General features: G+C 39.2%; 1 protein-coding gene across 3 annotated transcripts in view; it reads left to right on the top strand.

Annotated features, from left to right (window-relative positions):
- The window catches only part of TOX (thymocyte selection associated high mobility group box), a 291825-nt gene that overhangs the window by 149956 nt on the left and 126812 nt on the right, over window positions 1-15057 (top strand). For all 3 annotated transcript variants that reach the window (XM_032421863.1, XM_032421865.1, XM_032421864.1), the window contains one exon: window positions 12670-12912. In XM_032421863.1, coding sequence (XP_032277754.1) covers window positions 12670-12912 — 243 coding nt within the window. The remainder of the gene's footprint in view (window positions 1-12669; window positions 12913-15057) is intronic.

Genomic DNA, 15057 nt, shown 5'->3' with positions numbered 1-15057 from the left:
TGCCATACAAATATATATCTTAGAGCTCTTGGTAGTCAAGCACACATCAGTCTCTCTGCATATTTTCTCGATCATTTACATATTAGTAGCATTGAAATTTAGATAACTTTTTACCCACCCAGTCTTTACTATTATCATCATCATCTATATTAGTGGGGTATTGGCTCTGTTAGCTATAAAGGATCAGTTACATGAGAAACATGGATTCCTCAAAAAAACCTTAAGTAGACCGTAAGATTTAAACTGAAATTCATTTGTCCAGTGGAAGTGTTTTATATCAACCTCTCTAGCAGAGCTATTTTGGGAACATTTTAAAACATAACACATGTAGAGCACACCATCCACTGATTGCCAGTTCCCACTCATTGACACTAATGAGGCAGCTGACAGGTTAAATGTTGTGTATCATATACATTTCCAAGCTGTGGGATTTGTGAATATAAGACTCATTTTTTATTTCACAAAATGAATGTTTGTTGCTGAGTATGCTTGAGAATTTTATGGTAATTGTCTAATAGTATGTTTTTTCAAGCATTAGGGAAATGCATTTCAGTGATAAAAACGATGAAAATATCTGAGTGGAATAGCATTAGTGGTAAAAAAAAAAACAAAAAAACAAAAAAAACCAGTTTCTCCAAAAATATCGAGCTTCGTTTGGAGGATGGTTTGTTCAATGGGCAACTGTCTAGTGACACCGAGACATTCCGGCCCTGGGAAGGGCCGCTGTGACGTCAGTACACCACCTAACCGGGTTCTACAGTTGCATTTGATCCATTTTGAAAGCAGCGCATTGGCTTGTTCAAAATTGTACTTTGTAGATTTTTTTTTCTTTAGCGTATGAACAGTTATGAAAAGCTCAATGATCCTTCCTGTTAAGTTTTGCAATATATAACATGCTAGATTTTTTTGTCTGGCACTTACTGTAGCAAACCTGTCACTAAAGAATGTCTAAAAACTAGGTATGGTATTTTAAGTTAAGAATAGAGATATGTTGAGTGATGTCATCTGTCTATGCCAACTCCATTTCCAAGACACGTAGAGATAGTTCTAAACAAACACTGAAATTTTATTATGCCAATATGTCAAGTAGAAACGACTTTGCCCATTTTTAGCATAAGAACACTGAGGCTTGGAAAAGCTGAGTTTTTTTCCACCCACCCATACCTCTCCTGAGACCTCCTTCTTCATATCCTCATCTGTCACCTAAACACCTTTAAAAAAAAGTGTCAAGTTTCCCTTTGCAGTTTCAGTTCCTCGGTTTTGGAGGAGACTTAGCTAGACTTCCCAGAAACACAAGGTTTCAGTTTAATCTTTATGCCCATCCGTATTTTTTTTTCTTTCTCCTGTGTGTTTTTTTTTTTTTTTTTTCTGCTCTGTGTTGTTTCACAGTTTAGCTATAAAAATGTATGACTATAACCCTGATGGTTTGAAATTAATTGATGTCTGTCTTGCAAAATAGCCTCCATGCATTCCTTGCTGCTCCTTGATAACATTGTGATCATTGTTCCCTGTTGCAAGCAAAGTCAAACAAATGACTTCTTAGTCCTACCATCAAATCATTCAAATGGAATAGGCTGGTCTGAAACTCACAGGGGCTCCAAGGGTCACGATTTGAGACTGATAATGAAGCCTTCCCTGTCTGCAACTGGGTCTCCTTGCATTTCAGAAGTCTCTCCTTCAGGAAGAGCTAAACCTACTGTGAGTTGCTATTCTCTGAAGGCACAAAGCAGAGTGGCCTTGGAAGAATGGGGGGGGGGGAGAGGAGGCAGGTAATAGGACTGCAGGGGTGGGGCAGGGCTGGTAGCCCCAGACGGAAGTTGCCTTCAGGGAAACCTGGACTCCTCTGCACTGTGACTCCTGAGCTGTTTATTTCTTATGCTGACTTCAATTAAACTTCTTGCTTGTAGTGTTAGTAGGAAGCTTCTGCTTGGCTAGAAGTTTAGGTTAGCCCTCCCCTCTCCCCAAGGTAATGAATGAATTAGATCCATAATAGTAATAAAAGCTGTCGCTTGGCAGCTCCCTGTGTCTGGCAAGGGACTAAGCAAAAGCTTTGCATACATTATCTCATTTAATCCTTAACAACAGTTCAGTGAAGATGACAGAGGTAAAGTGATTGGCCAAACGGCAAAAAGCTAGTAAATGTCAGAGCCAGGATGCTGCCCAAGTCAAATTCCATCCTTGCTCAGCTAGGCTCCATTTTATTTTAGCGCTTTAAGGTTAAGACGTTGATGGACTAACCTCAACCGCTTGGTAGGACTGAGATAACTGCCCAGTACTGTGACCTGTGTGTGGGAATATTCTGAAAAATATTAGTTTGAACCAAATGAAATTGCGAATATTTGACCATCATTGGCTAACAAAAGCAGCAATTTCATATTCCAGTTTCGGTTTCATATTTCATACTTGTTTAAAGACACATACAAGCTGTACACAGGTGAGGTGTTTAAAGCAGTGCCTGCCTGCTTCTTTAATTGACCCAGAGCAATGATTCCTTCCTTCCGGTCTTTTCCAGCCTTTCCTGCCCCTTTGCCTCCACTGCTGTCCTCTTTCCTCTGAATTCTCACTACTTTTCTTGCCCGGGCCTAATACACTTTTCCCCACCCTTCACACTTGTCCTTCTCTCCTCCAGGAGATACACAAAGTACAAGAGGTCTTCCCATAGAGCATCCCTCCTGCTGCTCTTCCCCAGGATCCTGCTCCTGGGTAACTGAAGGACGGGGGTTTAATCTTCATGAAACTGAGGGAATTGTTTCCAAATGTTCAACTGTTTTTTTCCTTCCATGTCCTTATCTTCAGCTCCCCTTCAGTGTAAACTTTCTTCCTAGCAGAGACCCGAGGAAGCGAGATGCTCCTCAAATATTCAGGGATCCATTTGCAATTGTTTCCTGGCTAAAGGTCCAAAAGGTAGGACTTGCCTATGAGAGTATGGTGAGTAGAAACAGGAGCTCCTCTTTCCTTTTCCTGGCCCCCTTGACTGAGGGAGGAACAAATCAAGAGCATAAACCAAGCATAGACCATCTGTTTAGTTCTCCTCCTCTGCTGATCTGGCTCCTTTATGAAGAATATGAGTCTACATACCCAACATTTACTGATTTCTACACAATGGGCAAAAATGATAAGAATGGCCATAAACACATGCAACATGTATTTTTAAGTGTACATATAAAATATGTACGTATAAAGCTAGGCCAGTGCTGAATGCTCAAGTCCATTCTGGCTGCCTGCGTATGATTTAGCAAAGAGAAAATGACCGTAAGCAAAAGTCAACTCAACACAGGTTTTTTTCAAAAAGAAAATATATTGAAGCTTAAAGACCATAAATGTTTCAAGATGGCATATTAAAGCCCAATGCATTTTATTTAGTTATTATATGTATAAAAAATAAATCTGTCATTATGCTGGGGGTGTCCTCACTGCCCAAGGAGCTCTCAAAATGCAAGCAAATCATTGAACCTCTGTGAACCTCATTTGCCTTATCTGTAGAGGGGAGGCATAGTCCTCAAGGTCTTCCCTTGAGTGAGCATTCTGTGATTCCATTTGAGCATAAACATAGAACTCTAGAACATTATCCCAAGAAAAAAATGCATAAGGTTATTCATCACAATACAGTTCATAACAGAAAAATCAGAAACACCCTACATGTTTGGTTAATAGGGAACCGAGAGAATAAATTATAGAACATGCACACCAGTATATAACTTGCAGCCATTTAAACAATAATGTAAATGATATTTATGGGCATGGAAAATCATGATATATTTTCAGTGATCAGATTAAATACATCATGGAATAATGACCGTAATAAAAAATGATAATGTATCTAACATTTATTGATTGCTTGTATGAGCCAGTATTTATTCAAATTATTTGTATTATCTCATTTATCTCATTTAATCCTGATTACCTTGAATGAATTGAATACAATTGTCATCCCTATTTTACAGATTTGGAAACTGAGGCTTAGAGGGAGTAGGTACTTATACCTACTAAGCGATCAGCTGAGATTCACATATGCATTTCTAGCTTCAAAATCAGTGCTCCGTCATCTGACTTTTAAAACAAAAACCCGAAACAAAATAGCAAATATGAACTATAAAGAATCTTGAAAGATACACATGTTTTAATAGTGGGTTTTTTTTCTGAGTGGGTGAACTGAGAGTGATTTCTTTTCATATATATGTTTTTGGTTAACATGGATTATTTACAAAATAAAGCAAAAACATGTAGAACTGAATCTCAGAATATAGGAATTCAATGTGAGAACTGAAAACCTCTGAAAAACTAAAAAAATTATAGCTGCATTTGTACATAAAATTGTATGCTAAACAATGAAATTTAAATGTTGTAATCACCTTTTAAATACTCAATTTGGAATGATACCTGTTACCGGAAGAACATCCTTGGGACCCCACTAGGGTTCCAGAAGTAGCTCTTGTACCTCAATCTGCTCTTCCTAATCATTCATGTGTAGGTTGTGGCTTGGGGGGGGGGGGGGCGGAGTACGTTATTTATTTCCCGGAAGTTTGTCTTTTATGTTTTGGGGGGTTTTGTTTAGCCAAAGGGGGAAGGCCCATATGACAAGAGTACACAATGCCTGGTTTCAAAGTGTCCCCTAAAAATGCAGCTTGGAGGGGCACCGCCATGGTGGCTCAGTCAGTTAAGTGTCTGACTCTTGATTTCAGCTCAGGTCAGGACCTCAGGGTTGAGGGATCAAGCCTCACATTAGGCTGCTTGAGATTCTCTCTCTCCCTCTCCCCCCTCCCTGCTTGCGCTCTCTCTCTCTGTCTCTCAAATAAATAAATAAATGAACCAATCCTGGCCCTAAGAAGAGTCAATGTCAGACATTCCCCAGGGCGGCCTCAAGTCAACCCTGTTTTCTGGTCTCATTCAGGCTTTGCACACTGGGTTTTCAATTATGAAAAAACACAATCCAATAAAAACCAGTCTCATTGCGGACTGAGTTGGGCTCAGTACCCCAACGTTTGTTGGTCAGTGGGACCGATCTTGCCCTTGACGTTTTCTTAGAGTTGGGCTCAGTACCCCAACGTTTGTTGGTCAGTGGGACCGATCTTGCCCTTGACGTTTTCTTAGAAGACCTGACCTTGCTGTTGAACATTGTCAGACTTGCTCATTTGCTGACTTTGGCACATTGGCACATTGTCCTTGGCACATTGTCCAGACTTGCTCATTTGCTGACTTTGTGATCTTCCCTTGATCACATATTGCATTTCAAGAGAAGTGTCTGATATTCAGGCCCTGTTATCAGGGTAAATCTGCTTATAACAATCCCTCCATCATCCCAGCTTCAAGTAATTCCACTTTCATTCACACTCGACACTTCAAACATGCTCTTTATTGGGAGCATATGTTTTTATATATCTTCTAATTCACTTCCTTTATAACAAGCTGCATCTTATAGTTCTTTGTATCTCAAGTCACACTTTGCAGGCTGCCTTACACATAGTAGGTACAGAGCAAATGCTTCTATGGCAGATGAGCTGCTCATTACCTTTTACTTAACACAGGGTACAGAAATTAACGAGCACAAATAAAATAAATGTACTTTCTGCCAAAAAATTGCATTTTGATAACTGTTGCTTGAAAAATTAGTACATTGTGTGTTTTTAAATGAAGATGATTTATTGCTATTGTCTAACATGTGAAGAAAGACAAAAACATTGTTTGCAGGATCATTGGCTTGAGCACATCAATGGCACTGTTGGACAGTTCTTGCTGAGTGTTAAGATGATTTATGTAACAGACCAAAGCTTTGCACAGTAATACATTATAGTCTCAAGCTATCAACCCTTGTTCATGCAGAGACAAAAGAATCGGAAAAATACCTACTTCTGAAGGTCTTCTCAAAAGAAATTGGAGATAATGTTGATGCCGTTTAAACTCTTTTGAGAGAAATCACCATTACATGCAATGTCTTAACTTCTGAAAACAGATAGAGGACGTTTATCATTTTTCTTTTCTTTTTTATCATTTTTCTAATGAACTCTGCAGTTTTCTTTGCTTTCCATTAAGTTATTTGAATCATGCAACACGAATTTTCAATAAAAGATGAGACATTTAAATATTGGTATTTTTCTATCCTGAAATTCCAGGAATTATGTTACAGATTAAAAATTAAGGCATTCCATATACATGTGATGGCAGTGCTATTTATTTATCTTTTGAATAAAGATCTATATGAGAAACATATTTTACAATGTTATAACCATACCCATATTTTCAGTGTATGCATGATTGCACGAAGCCATCACATAATTTAAAGATATGTACAAGATGATATCTTTTGAATTCTTCTGAGTTATGGGATTTCTTGTCACCAAAGATCGAGTGCTCTGTATAATGATTGCAATATGTGGACAGAGACCCACAAAGACAAGTCCCCTCTGGTAAAAAAAACTAGATTTTAAAAAGAGAAGAATAGGCAAAGTCCAGAAGAGAGTTCCCATTATTTGTTCCTGGTCAGCATATATTAACACTCTATCTAGACAGTATGAAAACATGAATTATCTGTACTCAAAAGAAAACTCATCCTAATTAACATCCCACTTCCAGATGCAATATAAAGTCGAATAAGAATAAAAAAATAAGAACAGACTGTAGCAAAAGGAAATGTGGATTGCAGAAAGAGAAAATAATATAAACAGGATACCCAGGGTCATGGAGTATGTTAAGCAATATGATTAAAAAGGAATGTGAGTATGTAATTAAACAGACTGGGGCAATGAAATCTTCCAGAAACCAGGTGAGAAGTTTCCTTTCCTTTGTCACTCAAATGGGGGTACTGGGAATGTTCAGCGGGACAGGGACAATGGCTTTAGTCAAATGGCTGAAAAAGCTTACAAAGAGATCAAATCAAAGGAGATTGGAAGGATCCTCTGTTACTTTCCTATAATCCAGTCTCTTGTTTCAAGTCTCAAATACAATCCATCTGATTGGCAATTTCACCTTCTTGCCAAGAGTCTCCCAGGGAAGACAGCCTTTCTACAACACAAGGCAGTGTGTTAGAAAGTATAGCTTTTGTGGCGAATTTAGACACTGAAATTCTGGTTCACAAGTTCATCGACAATGTCCCTAGGTCAGTAGGAGCAGAACTGTCAGGAGCCCATCAGCCAGGGATGCTGGTCTATCTGCGTGGTTCCCCGACAATAAGAGTTGTGGCCCTCTGCACATTTCCGTCATTATCCTCTGAGCTCTTCAGCAGCCTTCCCCTGTTCACTGTTGCCCACTATCATTTTATTCTTTCATTTCAAAAATGCAATTTCATCCCATTAAAATAAAGACAAAACTTGATCTTAGGTATTTGTGGTGGGCAATTAAATGAACATATTATGTGTGAATAGGGCTGCACTGTGTTTCAGTATTTCTGGCAAGTTGATCAATGGCAAATATACTGAAATTCCTTTATAATGGTGTCTAATGGTGTCTAAATCCCCTCCTATACTGTCCGTAGTTGTTTGTTTTCTTGTCCATGACCCAATCCATGGCATGTATAAATCTATTTACTAATAACCAGAACTATGCTAAAGCTGTCATTTATCAAGAACTTTCTTTGTGGCAGACATAGCTTATTGGGCTTTTTACCAATCTTATTTTTTTTGCTTTCAATGCTTAAAAGAACCCTGTGAAGCAGGTTTTGAAACTGAGGCTCACAAGGAGTCAGAAACTTGCCCTAGAACCCACACTAATAAATGCTTCAGAGCACCTAGATGCAGTTCCTGTCTACTGGACTCCAGAGCCTCCATTCCTTCCAACATGCTCATGGCCATTCTTATCAGTCATTGAAGGAATCATGAGTACTCTCAACCCATCCAAAAATCCATCCCCTTCTCATCACAAAAGCACGTAGCACTTTATAAGCTAAATGTGCAAATACCAATGGTGAGATTTTAAGAAAATGACTTGAGGGCACCTGGGTGGCTCAGTTGGTTAAGCGACTGCCTTCGGCTCAGGTCATGATCCTGGAGTCCTGGGATCGAGTCCCACATCGGGATCCCGGCTCGGCGGGGAGCCTGCTTCTCCCTCTGACCCTCTCCCCTCTCATGCTGTTTCTCTCTTGCTTGCTCTCTAATAAATAAATAAATAAAATCTTTAAAAAAAAAAAAAGAAAATGACTTGAAATAGTCAATGAATTTGCTATGTAGAACCATGAAAATACTCTCTTGAGGATGATAATAGTTTGAAGTTACTACTTTAATGCTTCCAAGAGTCCCCTGGTGGCCTTGAGAAGTTCATATGTATTACAGAATTAGCCAAGCCTTGTGACAGTACAGCCCACATTCCATGACTCTTGGCTTCTGTTCCCTGGTCACATGGGGATACACAGAGCCTCCTGCACTAGAGTAGAGCTGTCCTGTGGCGTATTCTAGCACCAGCCATACGATGAGACTCTCCTGCGTCTAGGACCAGTGAGTAGCTGAAGACCAGGGAGAGTCTGGTTAAGTAGCAATAATATAATTTTGATTGTTTGAGTTCTTTAGATCATGCAGACTGGCTACCGGTTAGAGCAAATCACTTTGCATGCTTCTTTGTTTCCAGTTTACCTTTCACTAACATGGTGAAGGTCCAAGATAAAATTAAAAGTATTGGCTTGAATCTTATGCCACCATCCCTAAACACTTTTTCTCTGTCTGTGTAGATGGTCACCATTGATTTTTATCATTCCCTGGGGAGAAGGCAAGCTGTATGGCTCAGACTGCTGATAAGATTCTCATCTCTAGACCAGTAGGGGTAAAATGCACTATAAAGGGTGATAAGGAATATGACACCCCCTTGCAAGTCCATACCTGTTCTCCTCCAGAATTCTACTATGGACCCCAGCTCTCTAGATCCTCAGAAGACCTGGGATTGACTTGGTGGTCTCTAATTCAGGCTTAGGGGGAAAAAATTAAAAAGCATAGTCCTGTATCTCATGGGATCTGCAAAGGTCTTAGAAAGGAATGTTGGTCCCAAGACAGCTGGAGAATGAGAAATACTTGAAACTCATGGCCTTCCTGAGACTCAAAGGAAGAAAATAAGCCCAAGTCAGAAAAGGACCTTAAGTCAGGAGACAAGTGTATTAGGTCCACTGTGTCACCCAGGGATGGCCTTAACAAAAGTCTTCTTTGCCCACACCCTGGTCTCATCACTAGTGTCCCTGTTCCTGTGCTCAGAGTACCTTCTCATCCCCTCCATGCTCCCTTGCTGTGGGCCATGCATGGGGCCTCACACCTGCTGTTGCCAAGGGATCCTGATGTGGAGTTGAGGCTTCCTTGGGGTCCTTAGCTGATGTTCTACCTGCAGAGGGGCTAGGTTCCAACAACTTCTGAGAACCCAGGGGCCCCAAACTCACCCTTACAAGTTCTCTGGGACCTCTGTGTCACTATGGAATGGTAAGTGCAAGCCATTTCAGAGGGACAGATCAGCAGCCAGAGAGGGACACCAACTACCCTGCCCCAGACTTTCTCAGGCCACTTAAGCCTTTATATCTCTAACAGGATGTGTCTGGCTTCCTGACATGCTGAGAGATTAACTTTATATACCGTGTTGTCAGCTGGCCAGTGCAAAGTCTTGGAAATACAGGGTGGGTATTCAAGCCCTTGGAATAACAATTCACAAATTTCATGCCTTTAAAAAGTCATCTTAGCATTCATTCATTCATTTATGCATTCATTCAGTGATTCATTTGTTAATCCATTCAACAGACATCGAATCCGGATTCTAACCGGGCAGCCTCCTGGGGAATAAGGAAAACACTGGATCATATCCTATTGTAATACTCTCTTCCCCAAACTGCAATTTTCTCTAATAATATATATCTTACTATTGTTAAGTCAAACTTATTCCTATTAAGTTTTTCAAAATTAAAAAAAGATGTCGAGTCGTAGAAATCAACATAGAGGAATTAGCTAATTCACTTCCACATTAAAAAATAATTAGTGATTAGTCTGGCATTGGAGTTTTTGTAAGTTTTTTGACATTTTAACAGTCATACAATTATTATTATACTTTTATTTGCGATCAATTACACTGTAATGGGCTCATGGCAAATAAACATATCATGACTTCTAATGTAAAAAACAGAAACTGCTAAGTAACCTTATGTTGTTAAAATTCCTGATCCACGTAACTACCCATTACCAGTTAAGTTGTGGAATCTGTGGTTTAGGTATATCAGTGCATGGATTAAATAACATTAATGTGTAATTACATGAAAATAAACCATGTAGCTTTGTTAAATTGCAGTACAATTGTTATCACTGAATGTAAAGTGATACCAATTAAACCTTCCTTTAAAACACCACAAATTAAGATTTAACTACTGAAGAACTGCTAGCATGTAAAGTTATGGTATACCATGGATAGAATATCCTTGAGTATTTTCAGAGGCTTAATAGCATTTATAAAATTAAAAACATCTTTCTCCTTTATCCCTGGCATTAACTGTACCTTATTTAGGAAAGTTTCAAAAAGACACCATTAACTTCTTAAAAGAGATGTATCAACAACTTCAGCCTTTGAAATGTCAACACAAAGACAAATTATGCATTCTTGTGCTCATATTGAGTAAATATTTTAGAAGGATAAGCATTGGGATGGAAATTGGGATAAGGAAAGACCTGAGACCAAAGGTAATGTGAATTCTTAATTGTTGGTCCAAAACTATTGGGTATTGACAACTTTGTATCACTCAACTTAATAAAATAGTAGCAATTAAACTGCTTCTATGTCACAGCATGTGTCCATCTCTCATATATACTGAGCTGATTATTTACCAGCTGAGTCAAAGTGACTTAAGTTCTGAGTCTCCATTTTCTCTTCAGGAAAACGGGATAATGATAGCCACACACAGGATTATTGTTAAGGATTAAGTGAAGACCACATAGTCAAGGACTCAATGCAGCACTTTTAACAAAACCAGCATTAATACATGTGCTTCCTCTCTCTCCCACCTCCTCACTTCGAATCTTTTATGCTTCTTCTTAAATCAATACTTGTACCAGGAACTGATGGTTTACCTCTATAGACTCAAGGTCTAAAATATACCAAACAAATGAGAATTTAATCAAACTTAGGATTTGATACCGACCACGAATATATTTTTCAGACAAGAGATCTAAACTATAAACAGGAAAATTTGGTACCAGATGATTGAACTTTTAGAGCTGGTGGTTTTGTTAGCAGAACTCTGGATATTAAAGAACAATGATCTGCAGAGATGAATCAAATCTTTTCCTTCACCTACCCCCAGTCACTAACCCACACGTGCCTCTACATGACCAAGTCTCAATTCCAGATGTTCCCAGTAGCGCTTCATTTCATCATGTCTCCTGACAGCACCTAAACAAATATATCAAAACTTGTACAACATTTAGCAAGTGCAACTTGAAGATTTTCTTTCTGTTAGACAAATAGACGCCATCTGGAAAAAATAACCCCAGGCGCTTGGATGCAGGAGCATGAAGCTTATTGGCTGAACACCCAATGAATACCTTACACTACTTTCTTTGGCTCCTACCCTCTGCCTGCTCATTTCAAATCTTGCACACTTCAGCAGGCTCTGTGCTGTTAGACAAGCAAGTCCTGTTACCCGTGCACTCAAATACTAAGAAGACATGCTTAATTTGAAAGATAGGCTTGCAAGAGTGATCAGGACCCAAATTGTTTCCTTTTTATTATAACACCTGCTCTATAAAGGACTGCTAGATATCGCTATGCCTCTATCTTCATTGGGAACAATATTTTATTATCTGGTCCCTCCTCATAGTTTCAATGTTTACCACCTTCCATTTTAAACAGGAGTGTCCTCATATAATCTTTCCTTCCTTTTTTGCTCCTCCCTTCCTTTTTTTATCTAAAGCTACTTTCCAAAAGGAAAAGCCCCTCATATGTTGTTATTTATTTTACTGTTTGACTTTTATTCCTAAATTAGTATTATGATAATGTCAGTGCGCTATTGCCTTTCAAAGTAGCTGAACTGAATCAAAATGGCTGCAATATTATTTAGCAGCTTTTAGAGGAAAATCAAATAAATGAGAATAGTCAGAAATCAAGAAAACAATCTTCATTTTATTTTGATGGTATAATCTTCATGATAAAAATAGCTTTTAATGGTTTTTTTCATATATCAAACTTCCTATACAACCACAGTTATGCAACATGCCTAAGTTGTGTCTTTACTAATTATTTTTCTTTTGTCAGTTGTGAGCATGCAGCTTTTCAAAACTCAAAAGCAATTGCCCCCAGAACTTCTGGAATTCATTTTATTATGTCTCATGATCTGAGCAGTAGGGAGTCCTATGAAACATGTTTGATTAAACATTAATTTTATAAATTGCCTTCTTTCCCCACAATTCCCATGAAAAAGGTATTCAGCTAGATTAAAACTCTGGAAAATTTTAATGGGACCTTTGAAATCTGTTTGAGTTCAGTTTCTTGGAAAAATAAAACTGCCTAATGGAAGTACTCTTTATACAAGGAGTGGATATGCCTTTGAGGGAATTTTCTTCCGTGCATATTAGTGAAATGACAGCAGGGTAATCTGCATGTTTGAAATGTGTTTGCCAAATCCATAAGGCTGCTTGTAATCACATCTGAAGGGGTCGTGTGTATTTGTTCACAGTGATGAAGAAGAAGGGGAATGATAATTTGCAACAATATCCCTTGTCTTTTCAGTCTTACCCTGGTCCAAGCCTGGAAAGTGAAGACTTCAACATTCCACCAATCACCCCTCCTTCTCTCCCTGACCACTCACTGGTGCACGTGAATGAAGTCGAACCTGGTTACCACTCTCTGTGTCACCCAATGAACCATAATGGCCTGCTACCATTTCATCCACAAAACATGGACCTACCTGAAATCACCGTCTCCAATTTGCTGGGACAGGATGGAGCACTGCTTACTAACTCCATTTCTGTGGTAAGAATCTGTTACTGATTTGTGGTGGGGAGCGAGGGACATAGTGAGGGTAAGGTCGACTTTCATGGGAGAAGCTTTACATTGTAGTAACGCAGGATTCAGAAACTAAGCATAAGTTTTTAGCTAGGGAAAACATTCTCCATACGTTCCTAAAGTAATTTTCTGTCTTCTGTTGACTTCAAGGCAAAATCAATTAATTACCTGTTTGATCACTCATATGTCTAACCCAAAGTTCTAAACCCTATTTGACACTGAAGGCCCTGTCATAAAGTTGAACTGTCTTACCAGCTTTCAGATAAAAAGTTATCTTTAAAGGGGCCACAAGCAAGACCCTCACATCTTCTGAATAGGAACTGCTGTTCACCGGATTTCTCCCCCATTTTCCACAGATTTACAGGATAGGAAGGTAAGAAAACATCTTCATTTGTATTTTGGAGGTACAATTCTAGTGACCAAAATTTATCTCCATTAAAGTGTTTCAATCTATTGGATCCATTGTCCCCATGAATCTTCAAGTGTTCTGTACTTCTCAAAGTTAGTGGGAATGTGTATCATCCAGAAAAACCAGCAAACATTAAATTTCTAGCCCTCTACTCAGAAGTCCAGGGATCTGTATTTTTAGCAAGCATCCCGTGTTTGAGAAACATTGACTTATCATGAAATCTTTCCTTCTGGTTCGTGTGTCATCTAAAACCTTAGTCATTTCTCTGTCTATATCTCAAGTAGTGAAAAATAGTTTCAGCAGTATATGGCCAAGGACAGAACTCTTTACCTTGTCATCAAACTCTCCCTGAGGTTAACAGTGACTTTTAATTAGCACTCTTTGGTTTCCGTTGTTCAATCACTTAACAGTACATGTAACTCAATTGTCATTTTGGTAAGTCACTGAACAGTGCTGTCGTGCTCACGATGAACAAATTGATTAACTTGCTCATCTTATATGGCTTCTACTAGGCAGCATTCACATTATCACTAATCAAAATCATTTGGGGATGTATCTCTAACTTGAGTGGCTTCACAAGAAGGTTTTCCTATTAATCATGAATGTGAAGGGTGGGGGTTGGGGAGGGAGGGTCAAAAGAAACCCTGAAGTCACTTTTCGAGAATGAAACCCAGAGCCTCATGCCATGACAGTGTCCAGATTCCCCTAAGAATTGGCAGCTAGCTCAGTGGCCAAGAGAGAACTCATTCACAGCACTCACAGTGGCAGAAAACTATTGCCTTGATTTTTTATTCTACCTGTATAGATTTGCCCTAAAATACGAACTATGGCTTCATAAAATAGGACATGGAATTTTAAATGAATAGGCTAAATTCGTAAATCTGAATCATGCTGTACTTCAAAGTAGTCACCTTGAAAAGTCACGTGTCTATTCCTCTTTGGGGCTAGGCCTTCAGACCCAGTTCCGGAGTCAATGAGGCATCCAGGTGACGCCTTTATAAGCACCACCGGTTTGCTAAGAAGGTAAAGAAGAACGCATACACTGTATACACTACCAAGTTGGTCCTCTAAGCTTTCTCATAGTGTGAATGGAGTGGGGCCATAGAAGGGATAATGAGATATTCAGTTCTGTAATTCAAGTCTCAAAACTCTTTTCTCCTTTATATAATTTGTCTTCTTAGCATTCTGAGGACCGTCTCGATATACCACTCACTCGTTAAGAGATGCTTCTTCAGTGTATATGTGCATACATACATTGTGTGCAACTTCAACATATATGCCTCGAGGATTTCCCCAGAGTTGCCAAAATGGCAGTTACTCCATCCTCAAATGGCATGCTCAGAACTGGACCTAGTCACAGCATGAAATGCACCACTTTCTAGGTCCTTCCTCCACTGTGCTCTCCTCTTGCCCTATCCGGAGCTTCTCCTCATCCAGATTTCTTTATGCTTTCCCCACCCAACCCAATGTCAAAAACTGGACTTTAGGTATTTTCCCTTCAATGTGGTATTTCCTTTGGAATTTTTAACACTGTGCAAAGCAGAGGGGCCCTGTTTGGCCGACACTAAGGGGATGAAGCTCTAATTTGCCATTCTGGTTCTTGGCAAGGTGCATCTAGCAGGATATTTCATAGGATGGTGAGCCTTCCCCATACCTCCCAGACCACATTCTGAGGTGGACATCCACTTTGCCTACTCCCAGTA

The sequence above is a fragment of the Phoca vitulina genome, unplaced genomic scaffold (assembly GCF_004348235.1).
Source record: "Phoca vitulina isolate PV1807 unplaced genomic scaffold, GSC_HSeal_1.0 scaffold25, whole genome shotgun sequence".
NCBI lineage: Eukaryota > Metazoa > Chordata > Mammalia > Carnivora > Phocidae > Phoca > Phoca vitulina.
This window is presented reverse-complemented; position numbering and strand designations above follow the sequence as displayed.